Source organism: Mustela lutreola, chromosome X, assembly GCF_030435805.1.
Source record: "Mustela lutreola isolate mMusLut2 chromosome X, mMusLut2.pri, whole genome shotgun sequence".
Taxonomy (NCBI): domain Eukaryota; kingdom Metazoa; phylum Chordata; class Mammalia; order Carnivora; family Mustelidae; genus Mustela; species Mustela lutreola.
The window spans coordinates 88,748,191-88,763,238 of NC_081308.1; the positions used below are offsets into that span (position 1 = coordinate 88,748,191).

Here is a 15,048-nt window from a genome sequence, read left to right on the forward strand (position 1 = left end):
CACTCTGGTCTTCAACATCAAAGCCCATTTTCCTTTCTCCTTCCCAGATTTGTGTCTCAGACTTCCACGCCAAGTGTACCATCCACAGCCCAATTATGGTGCATTTTTATGTTGTTTTCCAGTGCTCCCGTTTGATTTCTGAAATTACAAATGCAACACACACACACACACACACACACACACAAATATCCTAATGGAGTCAGGTTCGGAAAATAACTTTTTACATACTAAAACGTGTATGACACAAATACGCATGAGTATCTTTGAAGAACATCTGTATGTCACATTGACAAATATGGGTATTTTGAACCAGTAGCAATTAGCCTGATAGAAATTAAGAAACGTAGGGAAATGCAGTTTTCTTTTTCTAAATGTTCCAGAGTTCTTTCTCTGGAAAGGCAAATGCCTCAGCAAGCAGCCTTTGGCTTCTAAGATTTTCTTCCCGCTGCACATGGCAATTTCTAGGTACCACCCACAAGGATTTCCCTGCACTAGATTTGTGGTACTTTTTCTCGGGATTTTATGAAGAAAGCTTTTTTTATCCCCCCTCAAATGCCTTTGGCTTTCTCTCTTCTATTGGGCTCCAGAAAAGTTTGGATTGTTGTAATTTACCTCGCTTGTCTCACTGTTTGGCTCGCATGACACCTTTCGCAGGTTTCTACATTCAAATCAAAGGTTATTTAGAATTCTTTTTAGAAGTTCACAGAAAACACATAGCGAGCATGATGAAATAGTGGGGTTTAGTGCAACCTGTAACAAATTCCAAAGGATTCAAGTCCTCCCAACCCCATTTCTGCCTGGGTTCCTTCTTCAAGGATATATAGGAAGCTAGAAATCAATTAAATGAAGAGTACTTGGATAAGCAACAACTACTTTGAAACTCAGCATGTACTTCTAGGAAAAGGAAACAAAAAGAAAAGAAAAGAAAGAAAGAAAGACAGGGAAAAAAAGAAGAAAAAGATGCCCATTCAGCAAGAAGAGAAAAACACAATGGGTATTGAAAGTGCATTACCATTAACCTAAACCCTCCTACTCATCAAATCAGTTGAGGTAGAGGAAAGAGTCCTCTTAGTTCTCTTAATTGCCAAACAGCCTCCTCTTATTTTGATGCAAAACAATAGGGACATGTCCCACTGTGACATAGGCATGTTTATACTTCAAGCACCCTGGTTCAAAGCAAGAGCTTCAACAGAAACCCACACCAGGACAGGCAACCAACACCAACACCTGCTCCCTCAAACTCCAGGTTGCACCCCATGTCACAGGAAGGCTATTATTGCTTCAGCTCTGGTCACCCCACCACCTTTTGGGCCCTGGATCCCGTGCTGCCAGTTGCTCATTGGCTGCTGCTAGGGGAGGCTGGGGAGCACAGCCTCTCTCATTGGAGGACCCCATCATCCATGCAAAATTGCTGTTCTGGAAGACTTTTGTGTCAAAAGGGAAAGATGATAGGCAGCCAAGGCATAGAATCAGATAGATGTGAATGAAGTAGAGTGGGCCTATCAGAAGGTCGGGAGCTTGAGTAGGGCATGAGTCTAGATAGTTTGAGTTTTCTGCACAGGATTTGGGTCCACCTTTATGTATTTATTTGAATTCGGGTGATGGGATATGTTAAAGGAGTGTGAATGGGTTAAGTGTGATTGCTATAGCTGCTATTGCACTTTAATTGTTGCTACACCACACGTTTTGGAAAAAAATCTCTGGATGATACTACTGTACACAGGTGGGAGAATGAGAATATGTGAGGAAAATAAAACTATTATAAAAGTAGTTTTGACCACAAAGATCCCTGTAGAGACTGACCTAGGCATATACCTAATAGAAATGACCACTTAGGAAAGTGATAAAATGCAGTATGGTTAAGAAAAATCATAACAAATTGCACTAAAGACATATATGAAGTTGAGCTGATGATTTGTTTTGTTTTTTAACCTTTCTTTCACAATAAGAATTTTTAAAAATTGGCCGAATGGCACAGATCCAAACACGAGAGTGGATCGCACTTTGGAGAGCTATAGGTCTTTTATCACCAAGTGAGGGAGCTTGCAAAAGAGCCCTTGGCTTGCAGTGTGGTCAGGCACTCCTGGGGCAGCTTATTGGCGTCTGGTGTACCTGACAGCAGTATCGGTGGCCTCAGACATGGTAGGCTTGCCGACCTCCCAGGGTGGCAGCAGCAGGTGCTCGGCTATCTGGATCTCTCCGGAGGTGATGGTGGAATGCTTCCTAGAGTGGTATCAGGTGTTCCCCTTGGACACAACGCCTTGTCCAACAGATGCATAATCCTGTCTTTAGTTCTATCCTCTTAACTTTTTTCTTCCAGTTGCCATAATCACTATAATTATATTATGCCATCAATGTATCATTTATCTCTATTTGCCAGTTCATTCTATTATCATTCCTTCTTACATCCCACATCATTTTCTGTCTTCCTAAATTACATTTGTTACCATTTCCTTTCATATGGTGTCAGTTGGTATAAATACTCTGAGTTGCCATTTTTCTTAAATGGCTTTCCTTCTGAGTTAAAGTCTTAAGGTATCCAGATGTGAGATGGGGTAAGGTCCATATGGAGGGCATTAGATAGGTATTTAATCTTCTGAAATCCTGAAAGCTGTCAATTAGGTACCTACTTCTTCTTGCATGAAATTCCTACAGAGGCAACGGTGAACAACGTTAACTCACGACAGATATAGCTAGACAGGGTCCGTATCCCTTTGGGTGGCTTTGATGCTTACCGGGGTGTATTGTCACACACCCCTGGGAGTTTTGGTTAAGGAAAAATCATGTGCATAGTTTCTGTGCTGATTGAAATAATTGGACAGGCATAGTGAATATTCTTTCCCTTATAGGAACTCCGTGTTCTTTCCCACATGGGGCAATCTCAGACTTTGGAGAAAAACAGGGCTTTGGGGATCTCAGCTTCCCCATTCCTTGACAGCATCGCCGATTAGATGGTGGTTCACGGGCAAAACCAGTCTGGGAGACCTCTCCATTCCACTATGGGGGCTCTAGCCATAGTGTCAAACAAGCAAACAAGTAGAGCTTCATTGAAAAGGCAACCCACCGAAGGGGAGAAAATATTAGCAAATCATGTATCTGATAAAGGGTTACTATCCAAAATAGATAATGAATTCCCAAAACTCAAAAGCGGACAAAAAGAGAAATCAAACAACTTGACTGAAGACCGGGCAAAAGATCTGAATAGACATTTTCCCGCAGAAGACCTACAGATGCCCAACAGGTACATGAAAAGCTCTTCTGGATCACTAAGCAGGGAAAGACAAATCAACACCACAAGGAGGTAAGACTTCACACCTGGCTATAATGAATGGCCGTAATCAAAAAGACAAGGGATAATAAATGCTTGCGAGGATGGAGAGAAAAAGGAAGTCTCATGCGCTGTTGCTAATGTAATGCATGGAAGGTAAATTGGGACAACCACTTTGGAAAACAGCATGGATGGTTCCTCAAAAAATTGGAAGTACCCCATGACACAACAATTCCACTTTGGGGTATTTATCTGCAGAAAGCGGGTACGATGAATGGGCACTACCATGTTCTTTGCAGCATTATTTACTATAGCCAAGAAATGGAAACATCCTAAGTATCCATTTCTGTCGGCAGGATATGGCCTGGTTTTACATGCTTTGAAGCCAGACCGACCTGGGTGCAAATCCCAGCTTTATTATTTACCAGTTGTGTGCCATCAGGGAAGTTCCCTGAGCCTGTGTTTCCTCATCTGTAAAAAGGGAATGATAGCAGTACCCACCTCATAGGGTTGTTGTGAGCATTAAATGAGATGATGGAAGTAAAATGCTTAGCACAAGAGACACAATGAGCATAATGAGCACTCAGTAAATTTGGGGCTGCATCGCTTCTTCCCACATGGCCCAGGACGTCAGCCCATTTGCCCAGCCCTGGCCTTCCTCTCCACAGTCTGCTTGATTTTCTTCAACCACGTACCTGTGAAGTGGTTATATAGCAAGGGCTCTGTTGGCTGCTAAGCACCCTCACACACTCCTTTCTTCAGTGAGGTTTTAGCCTTGGCACAAAAGCTGTACGTCGCTTGCTTTTACACTCCTCGCCACACATGTTTTACTGACAACTGTGGTGGGTTGAGATCTCTCACATGTCTTTCAAGCACCGTCCAAGGCTATCCTGCCAACTCCGGCAGGCCCGTAAGCCGTTGCAACCTCACGCTCTTCAGCACATGTTTTACTGGAGAGCCCACTCTGCTACTCTTCTCCTTTCTAAGGCAGCAGTGTGTTGCAGCAAAACTAAAACATTCTGAAAGAGTTAATCAGTGTTTTCGTCAGCACTGCTGCGTATGACGAATGATTCCCTGGCACTGCCCCTCCACCTCCACCCACCAAACATCACTGGAACCCAAGTGCTGCTCTGACCACTGGGTTGTGAGCAGTCCGGGAACTCCACTCAATGTGCGTCTCTCTGAGTCCAGGAAGGAAACCAACATCCCCTGTGGTTTTGTAGGAAAGAGGGTTTGAACAGAACTTTGGAGGTGAAGGGTGGGCTGTGGGTTAAAATAATGTAATACCTCCCCAAGTGTGCCTCTGCCAGCACACAAGCTGGGTTTAAGTGGTACACATTTTTTTTTTTTTTTTTTTACAGTTACGCAGTTTAGTAGTGTGAATTTAAAATATACAAATACCATGTCACCTGTGACGTCGCAGATTTATGGCTTAGGAAAATGTTTTTAAAATCTTGAAAATAAGTTCCTTAAAACAGCTGTATTCAATAAACAATTGGGTAGGTGATATGCACATATAGCAAAAATGCACAGAACTGTTAGAGGAAGACTTTACAAGCCATCAAAGTTGGTATAAGCTTAAGAGTCAGACAAACCTCATTCAAACATGATCTACCACTTACTCTCTGTGGGACTTTAGGAAAGAAACCTAATCCCTCTGAGCCTTAGTGGGAAATGGAGGAGAATAATAGTACCAGCTTCACTGGACTGTTGTCAAGCTTAAGCGAGGAGCTTTACAGTGTAGTGGTGTGAGGGCCCAAAACCTAGAGCCAGGTGGTCTACTTTCCAATCCCAGCTCTACTGCTTACTAGCTCATTGACACTGAGCAACTTACTTCATCTTTCTGTGCCTTAGTCTCCACCATCTGGAACATTGGACTGTTAGGAGGGTTAACTGAGTTACTATGTTTAAAGTGCTTAGAAATAGTTCTAGTATATACTTAGCATTATGTGCTTCTTAGACGAAAAATACATGTATATAAAGCTCCTGACACCTGACACCCAGTAAGTCCTCATGAAATGTTACCCATCGGTGGTGCGTTGTATTCCCAATGCCTGGAACGAACAACTCTAAGTCAGAGTTTGATTAAGAAGCAGCATTGAATTGCCCGGGACCCATGGAGAATTGACAGAACCGAGCACCTCTCTGCCGTGAAAACACAGGCCCCATGGAGGCTGGGCCTCCTGCCAGGAGTGGGGTTGGAGAGAGGGGCCACGCTAGCTTCCTTTATCGTGTTAAAATAGGTGTGGGTCAGTGCAATTAAGAGAAAAGGACATTAAGTTTCAGAGAAATTAAGCAAGCAGCCTGATGCCACGCAGCCTATAAAGGACAGAGCTCAGTAGAATGTTTTCTTGATGGAGATCTTACAACCCAAGTGGAGGAATAGAGAACTGGTACACTGGGATGATGGAGGGGGTATGTTATGGAAATTCTTGCAGTGGAGGTATGGTGATGATGATGGTACTATAACAGCCATACCATTAACTGAGATCCAGCCACTATTACTGAGTTCCTCTAGACATTGTCATATTTCTCTCAATCCTAAAAATAAAACACACACACACACACACACACACACACACAACTACTGTGATCCATAACACTCTCTTCCTACTCACAGACCAGTATCCCCTTTCCTTGAAAGAGTACCCTATTTCTATCTCCATTCCTCATCTACCACTCACTCCTCAACCCACCGCAGTCTGGCTTTTCTTTCCCAACCCATCACTGCCTCTTCCGGGACTCTAGAACCTCTGCTCTCATCCATCTTCACATATTTATTCAGCAAATATTGATATTGAGTCCCTACCGGTGCCATACATGGTTCTCACTGCTGATATATGACAGCAAATGAGACAAGGTCTCTCTTCTCAGGAAGTTCCCATTCCTGGTGTGATTCAAAGATAATAAGTAAGGAAAAAAGGAAACAGATTGTGAACAAATAATTCCATGGAGAATGAAGTAAGTAAATATGTCTAATATATATGTATATTACATATAATATAACAATCCTAATTTATATATATGTATACACACACACACACACACACACACACACACACACATGATGAGGGAGAGAGCAGTACTTTAGATTAGGTTTCAGGAAGACCTCAATGCAGAATTATCAACCGAGGGAAAATAAAACCCAAAAATAACTGTATTAAACAGTTCTAATAAGAATAACATGAAGATCAGTTAAAGAGTTTATAAAGTAGTTTTTTAAAGATTTTATTTATTAATTGGACAGAGAGAGATCACAGTAGACAGAGCAGCAGGCGGAGGGGCGGGAAGCAGGCTCCCCACTGAGCAGAGAGCCCTATGCCGGGCTTGATCCCAGGACCCTAGGATCATGACCTGAGCTGAAGGCAGAGGCTTAACCCACTGAGACACCCAGGTGCCCCTGTAAAGTAATTTTTGTGTTAATTTTAAAATATGACGAAAATGTAAAGTGAGAAAAAAATCTAAAAACAAACAACTTTTGAAATGAAGTGGAGCCTGTAGTCCTTCAACTGCAGGACATTTGGCAAAAATGAAAATTCTAGAGCATGCATAATGAGAGGAAGAAGGAATGTAGGGTGACCTTGATTTAACATCAGTAGACTGCCAATAAAAGAAACTTCAATCGAGCTTACTCGTATTTCATAAACTCACAGGATTTTGAAAATACAAAAAAGGATCTCCTGGTACACACTTCTTTCAAGTGCTTCCAATGTGGGGGTTCGCTTCCACAAATTTAAGGAAATTTTAATATTGAAAAATCTATAATTTACTTAAATAAACCAAGAAAATAGTGTTCTCAATGGCAGCTAAAGCTACTGAAAGGACACGTTTGATATCTAATAAGTTACCTGAGATGGCTTAGAAAACCAAAATTGGGGGCACCTGTGTGGCTCAGTGGGTTGGGCCTCTGCCTTTGACTCAGGTCATGATATCAGGGTCCTGGGATCAAGACCTGTATTGGGCTCTCTGCTCGGTGGGGAGCCTGCTTCCTCCTCTCTGTCTGCCTGCCTCTGCCTACAGGTACTATCTTATTTGGTTTTTAGGACAATGGTATTATAAATAATTTATTACAGAAGAAATTCAGGTCCAGAGAGCACAGAGTCACATTAAATTAGCCATATTCCTAATCTTGTCCCACCCAACCCCAACATTCCTACTACCTAAACATTGAAAATATGGCTCATTCATTCACTCAACAAAATTCTTGGTATCTACTGTAGGTCGATTCCATCAACACTATAAATATGTCTATGAGTAAGAAACTATGCCTGACTTCAGGTTGCATTTGCTTAGAGTCTACTAAGGTTCATGTTTATTTTTTAGTTTTTAGATTTAAAAAAAAAAGTTATGTTCACTTAGCCAACGTATAGTACACCATTAGCTTTTAAGATAGTGTTCAACGATTTATTAGTTGTGTCATGCTTATTTTTCAGAGTGCGAATTTTCCCAAGATAAAGCTGTTCTAAATATTTACTCGTTTGCAGAGCAATCAGATCAACTCAACTTATTTAGGCTCTTTTCTTAGTGTTTAAATATTTTTAAAATTTAATTTCCAAATATGCACAAATACTTTTTGACTGTAATGCTTAAAAATCTTTCTTGTTACTTTCTGACTTTAATAAGAATGATAGTAGCATTTCATCACCAAAGGTGGTGTTAAGATTTTGTTTAGATCTACGTGTTCAGAATAACAATTTTGGTATTCTTTCCTTTTTAAAAAATATTTTATTTATTTATTTGACACACAGAGAGAAATAGAGATAATAAGAGAGAGCACGAGCAGGCTTCCCACTGAGCAAGGAGCCCTATATGGGACCGAATCCCAGGACCTTGGGATCATTACCTGAAGGGAAGGCGGATGCTCAACTGACTGAGCCACCTACATGCCTCCCCCCCCTTTTTTTCTTTTTAGATTTTATTTATTTATTTGACAGGGAGAGAGAGAGAGAGAAGCAGGGGGAGTGGCAGAGGGAGAAAAAATACTTTAAATATCTGCAGAATGTCCCAAGAACAAAAACTACAGAGTTTGTCTCACTTTTTAGAGCTACAGGTCCTTTTGTGCTAAGTGAGGTGGCTCTGAAAAGAGTCTTTGGTTTGCAAGGTGGTAAGGCCGTCCTCAGGCAGCTCATTGGTGGGAGGTTTGCAAGGTGGTAAGGCGGTCCTCAGGCAGCTCATTGGTGGGAGGTGTACCTGATGATGGCCTTGCTGGCCTCAGACATGGTGAACTTGCCAATCTCCCTGGGCAGCAGCAGGCACGCAGCTGTCTTTATCTCCCTGGAGGTGTTGGTGGTGCGCTTGTTGGAGTGGGCCAGGCTAGAAGCCTTGTTGGCAACGCACTCGAAGATGTCCTTGAATGAATCCATGACGTTCACAGCCTTCTATGGGAGGCTCAGGCCCTTGTGAACCTGCTTCAGAACCCTGGGGAAGTACGTGGTGAAACTGTTGTGGGAGCAGCAGCGGTGGTGGTGGTGGCCACTGCGCCTTGGCTGCTCCTGCTTCGGGCTCTTCAGGTCCGCTTCCGTGGGCTCCTCAGTGCCCAGGTTTTGTCAGAGGAGGTCTCACAGCCAGGCTGAGCCATGTGGACTTTGCCTTCCCAACACCTCAGAAGGAAGGAGAATGGCGGCTAGTGAGGGGTGCTGGCCCATTTATAGTCGCTGCATTTCCTGACGTCATGGGCAACCTCCATAGCTGATTGGACAAAATGCAATGCAGGAAATCAGAGCTCTAAGTCCTCTGAGAATAGCAGCTGACAGATGCACATAATAAGAACTTTTTAAAAATATCACTCAGAGTTACCTGGTTAGCCCAGTTGGTTCAGTGTCTGACTCTTGATTTCTACTTGGGTCATGATCTCAGGGTGGTGAAATCTAACCCCTTGTGGAGCTCCCCCTCAGCAGGGTGTCTGCTTGAGATTTTTTCTCTCTCTCTCCCTCTGCTGCTCCCTCCTGCATGTGCTCTCTTCTTTTCTTAAATAAATAAATCTTTTAAAACATATATCACTCAAATCACCTATATTGTGGAACGTCAACTTTAATCCCTTGAGAGAGTCAAAACTTCCTAACCAAAGTTATACCACCAGCACTATGACTTGCCAAAAATTGGCCATTTCACCTCTAATTCATAATCTGCTCGGTGGCCACTATGGCTTGAGCAGAAACCCTATGACATAGTTATCAGAGTGGGAACAATCAAGGGACTCCTCTTACTAACCAGTGTCTTTAGTTCTGATAAGAACTCTCCATGATTTGGGAAAGAAATGGAAAAACCACCATCTCCAAAATCAGAACATATACAGAAATGATTACAGGGACAGTTTCAAATCCTTAAACAGGTACCACATTTAAAATTTTCTTATAAATATTTGGATCCTAAAAATTCTTAAATGTTAATATTGATTAATATATATATATAAGAGCTATTGTATGAAAAATATGTATTAACCTAATTCTCTAAGAAACCTCCTTAAGGAGAGAAGTTATCAATATAATGGAAAATATTTTAAAATTAAAAACCCAACCCTTTGGGAATTTTTGGTGACACAGAAAAACACATTTCTACATGTATGAATGCAAAACAGTTTAAAATTTGAACCAAGAGAATTATAAAACCAAACCAGTTATAGAAATCGAACCAAACCAAGAATTAAAGAAATAGAGTCATCAATGAGCTAATGTCCCAAATGGTCTGTCTTGTAAGGGTGTTTCTTGTCAAACCTTCAAGGATCAAGTAATTCTACTGCTAATAAAATAGTTCTAGATAATGAAGAAAAAACCCTCCTTCTTATTTCAAGAAAATATAATATGATGGCAATGCCTATTGAAGAACGTATGCTAAACAAATTTCTGAGATGTCCCACTTCTACTTCAAATATTATCAATAAGTAATAAATAAATTAATAAATAATTATTATTTGTGATAATTTAATAGTTTATTAAATTAATAAATAAATTTATTATTGATAAATTTGGTGTCACATTGCAGAAAAGACTTTTTAAATAAGAGAAACAGTTTTATTGCTGTAAATAGTAAATTATAAGCATCAAACTGGAGGAAGCATTATTCATAAAACAAAATACCCCATACGTATATTTTTCAACACTACCCCCACTGTAGAGTCGATTTAAATAAATAACCGAGCATCCAAACACAGTACAGAAATAGCTAAATCAGGAAGCTCATAAAATAGTGTTTTTTTCAAGTTTCCTAGAACTGAAGTAACTAGTTTAACTCAGATTTATCCAATTCTATTGTTTCCTGGTCTACGCTTTTTTTTTTAAAGAAATTCTTTTGTTTTTTAAAATGCAAAGATTCAGAACCTGCAGTTACACCTAATGGGATGATAGGAACACCCAATCAGAGTAGCCCAAGCCCACCTTCCACTGGTTCAGCCAATGAAAGACCTGTAGACCCTAAACCACACACAGTGGGAGCAGGTGATAAGTATGAGTATGAACCAGTAAATGTTCCTGGGTGTTCACCCTTAGAGACTGAGGAAAAAAATAGGTGTGTTATATATTTTTCCTCCCTTGTTTGTTCAGGGCCCTAAATCTCAATCCCTACTATTAGTGGGTTTATTAAGGGAAAACTGTGGCTCTTTTTAGGCAAGTGACTCTATTAAGTAGAAGGGTTGCCCCACAATATATACTTAAGAAATACTGAGGGGCCCTTGGGTGGCTCTGTCGGGTAAGTGTTCCACTCTTGATCTCAGTTCGGATCTTGATCTCAGGATTCTGAGTTTAGGCACTGCTTTGGGCTCCACAATGTGCATGGAGCCTACTTAAACAAAGAAAAGAAAAGAAAAGAAATGCTGAATAAAACTACTCTAGGTGAGCAATTGTTTTTCCCATCTCATATCTGTATGAGTACTCAGCAGCTACATCTTTCACCTGCCACCATGTACCTCTCATCTCAGCCTAACACTTACACTGCTCAGGATAGAATCAATGTTAATGAAACTATTATTAAATAATTAACTGAACAATGCGTTCTTATACAATCCCAGGTCACCGACAATGTTCATTCTTTCTGTCAGGCCCTTTGAAATAATCCTAGTCTTGTGCAAATGCAGCCTAAATTATATGCAAATGCATAGGTTGCTGAATCTATCATGGATGTACAGTACGTTTCTCAAATTTGCAAATAGCAATGTTGAAAGGAGAGCAAGTGTATTGGGTAACAAAATCAGGATGCAAAGTGTTCTGATCATGAGCCAACTTGAGCACATCAGCAACCATGATGTTCCCCATTCATGTAAGCTAGAGTCAAAGGATAAGGAAAATGTCATCAGGAGAAGCCTTAGAGGTACAGAGGCAGGCATACAACAGCTGACTTCAAATATTTGAGAACGAACAACTACATTTTTTGGATCTCCAGCACGAAGTCCTAGGATTATTGGATAGAAGCTATAGGAAGGCAGGTTTGGGCACAGTATAAGCAGCCTGTCAGAGCAAGGTGAGTGACTCTGCCAGATAATTACTTCAAGCAAGAGGTAAGGTATTGATGACTACTGTGGTTACTTCAAACTCTCAGATCTCTGGCTATGCTAAACCTTGTGACTGTGTTACTTAACTGACATTTAATCAGAGTTAACCCAACTACTGTTTCACTTACTGAAGTTTATGTTATTGAAAACAGCATCCACTTCCCGGAAACCCAGTGATTATTTAAGGATATTAGCCCTTAGAAGGAATGGTAAGAGAATACTTGAGGTTGCAAATAGGTACAGATAGCATAATTGCTTTTTGTAGGAAAATATATGAATGTTAATAGACCAGTATGGATTCTCATACAATCAAATGTTGATACTTCTAATTGGTGGGATTATAGGTGATTAGTTCTTAAAAATTTTAAGTGATGAAAGAATTTTTTAAGGGTAGGTATCAGAGCTTGCCGATTTATATGTATTCCTTATTGTATTAGTCAGTTTGAGTTGTCATAACATAATACTATAGACTGGGTGGCTTAAACAATAGAAATTTATTTTCTCATAGTTCTAGAGGATAGAAGTCCCAGAACAAGGTCCTGCAGGATCAGTTTCTGCTGAGAACTCTCATCCTGTCTTGCAGATGGTCATCCCCTTGTGTCCTCATATGGCAGGGAGAGAGATCTCTGGTGATTCTTCCTCTTCTTTTAAGGCCACTGTTCTAGCAGACTAGGGCCCCACCCTTAGGACCTCAATTAACCCTAATTACCTCCTAAATACCCTATCCCCAGATTCAGTCACATTGGTGGTTAGCTCTTCAACATATGAATTTTTTTGGAGGTAGGGGAGAACTATTCAGTCCATAACACTTATGCTCACCATGAATACCAAATACTTGGCTCATTAAGATAGTGAATTTTGGGGGCACCTGGGTGGCTTAGTGGTTAAGCATCTACCTTTGGCTCAGGTCATGATCTCAGTGTCCTGGGATGGAGCCCCATATGGGGCTCTCTGCTCAGCAGGGAGCCTGCATCTCTCTTTCCAACTCCCCCGTGCTTGTTTTTCCTCTCTCACTACCTCTCTCTATCATAAATTTTAAAATATAGTGAACTTTGTTCAGGACAAGGAGACGAGATGTTCAATGCTGTGGGTCATCAGCAGGTATTAGATATCTGAGTTTCTGCTCAATAGTAAGATGTGCTGTGCTTAGCAGAGTGTGTGCTAGCATATGCCTCCAATACCCTTCTGCATCTGTCACCAGCCTTGGACATCTCCTTCCACTAAATTTAAAAGCATATTTGAGAAAGCAACAGAGCTTAGCTAGAATTCCAGCTCTTATTCACTTTAGATCATCACTTCAGATGTTTTCATTTCTTCATTTCTGAGATAAGGAGGCCAGTCATGACCTCTTCTAACTCTAAGGAAAAAGCACCTAGCATTACTTAGTCAGGACCCACTGCACCTGGACAGTGGAGAGCCTATTCCATGTGAATAATCTGCCAAAATGTCTTTCCTACAGCCATTTTGTTTGGCTGGAAAGAGTACCCTTGGTACATTCATTCCTTAGAAGACCACCAGGAACAAACCACAGGAGCCTTAACATATTGATTTTATTTGTTATTTTATTGCAACATTAGAAATTAAAACAAATTATAAAAGCTGCAAACCCATGCTCCTTCATGAAGATTATGGAGCAATGGAGACACCCATTGTAGAAGGTGAAAAGTAGCTTATCCTCTAGTGGGTAGAAGGACTTCACACACAAAGGTCATCAATGGTGAGATTATGGACATTTGCCAGCTGGAGTTTATGCACCAATGGAGGTTTAAAAATGAATATAAGGGAACATTGGCTACTCCTGACATCTTAGCCAGGGAGTATGAGTGTGAAGTATCAGAAGGTGCCTAAAACCTCTACAAGCTCATAGGTTTACAAACAAAAAACAAAAAACAAGCCCAAAACCGTGACACTCAAGCATTGCTGAAAACTGCTCTTGGGAGGAGATTCCCATCTTACAAAGATTGAACACACTCTTTCTCCTGCTGGATAGCTGGGGGAAAAAAACATTTTTAAAAATCATTAAGAAGGTATTTTCCTAAGATTAAGTTCAGTTTCTTCCCCAAAAGCACTTTTGCAAGTCACTAAAGTTTGCCATACCTGCTTACAGGTGTGTGTGTGTGTGTGTGTGTGTGTGTGTGTGTGTATACTACCTGAATATTCATTAGAATCTACATCAACTACATGTTTTTTTCCCATTTAAGAGGTAAATCTATGATACTGCCATTTTTTCCATGTATTATTTTAAGAATGAAGAGAAACTGAAGCATTTTCTTCTGATTTATCTATCCCTATACAATTAGAAAGATATACCATTTCAGGCAATTTTTACTAACTTTGGAACTTTCAAATAATGCTGACATGAAAAAATGTACCCATTGGTTTGGAGTTTCTCCAGCAGACTGTAAATCAAGAGGGCAAAACTGATCCCTTGATCCCTGGGAGACCAGAGTATACCCAAGAGCTAAAGTGGCTCTTTCACCTCATCTTGTCATCAGGTAGAGAAGGCCAAGCACAAAATTTACATAGTTCTTTAGGGAGAAGATCACAGACCCAAATTGTTAGGTGTATAAAAGTGGCAAATAACCAAAAATTGGACAAAACTAAGATGTTTATAATACTGAGTCCAATATCCCAAGATTGGTTTTAATGTGGCTTTTAGTAATTTTTTCAACAGCCAAAAAAACCACTTTTTAAAAAATTCTCCCATTATTACTAGGGTTTATTTTGTGAAAACCATTCATATAAGCCAGGTAAGAAGCAAATACTTGATATTTTTAGATAATGCATTAAATACATTGGTATTTTAATTATTGCTTACTTTGTGGCAAAATTTACAAGAGGAGTTTATTTACTGAATCTATCAACTTTCACCATTGTTTGTCTCAACAAGAAAGCTCCTATGACTTACTTTCCTTTGAGGAAAGAGTATTTTTTTCTTTAGTATTAGTTTTCTTCAATTTTGATCTGTCGAACTTCTCCACTTCAGACAAATCTGGCTTATCACTCATCTTGACTAACAGAAAGGCTGAAAAAAAAAAAAAAAACATTTAACAAATCTATCTGGTAGAACTATTGTCAGACTAAAGAGTTACAGCCAAAATTCTCACATTTAGTATTAATGTGTATTTTACTTGCTGATTTTCTACAGGAAACAAGCAGCAGATCTAGAAACGTTTTTATTAGAATACTTTTTGTTCCATGTCATTACCCTATTTCTGATAAGTAGTAAATGCCACCGAATCAGGATGTACCAGAAACCAGATGCTCTAATAACTGGAGTGACTATGTCTCGCTCTTA

The 15,048-nt window shown here is 40.2% G+C and overlaps 1 protein-coding gene across 1 annotated transcript; it reads right to left on the reverse strand.

The window, feature by feature from the left end:
* Positions 1 to 13,483: 13,483 nt before the first annotated feature.
* Positions 13,484 to 14,758, reverse strand: TMSB15C (thymosin beta 15C). Its single transcript, XM_059158367.1, has 2 exons — positions 14,659 to 14,758; positions 13,484 to 13,740 (listed from the first exon to the last, which is right to left on the reverse strand). Exons 1-2 carry the CDS (start codon positions 14,756 to 14,758, stop codon positions 13,703 to 13,705), a joined length of 138 nt encoding a protein of 45 aa, XP_059014350.1. The 3' UTR covers positions 13,484 to 13,702.
* Positions 14,759 to 15,048: the final 290 nt, after the last annotated feature.

Excerpts from the sequence above, each read along its gene's own strand:
- TMSB15C (XM_059158367.1), bottom strand. The coding sequence starts at position 14,758 with ATGAGTGATAAGCCAGATTTGTCTGAAGTGGAGAAGTTCGACAGATCA. Across the intron at positions 13,741-14,658 it reads TACTCTTTCCTCAAAGGAAA|CTATCCAGCAGGAGAAAGAG; the intron begins GTAAGTCATAGG and ends TTTTTCCCCCAG.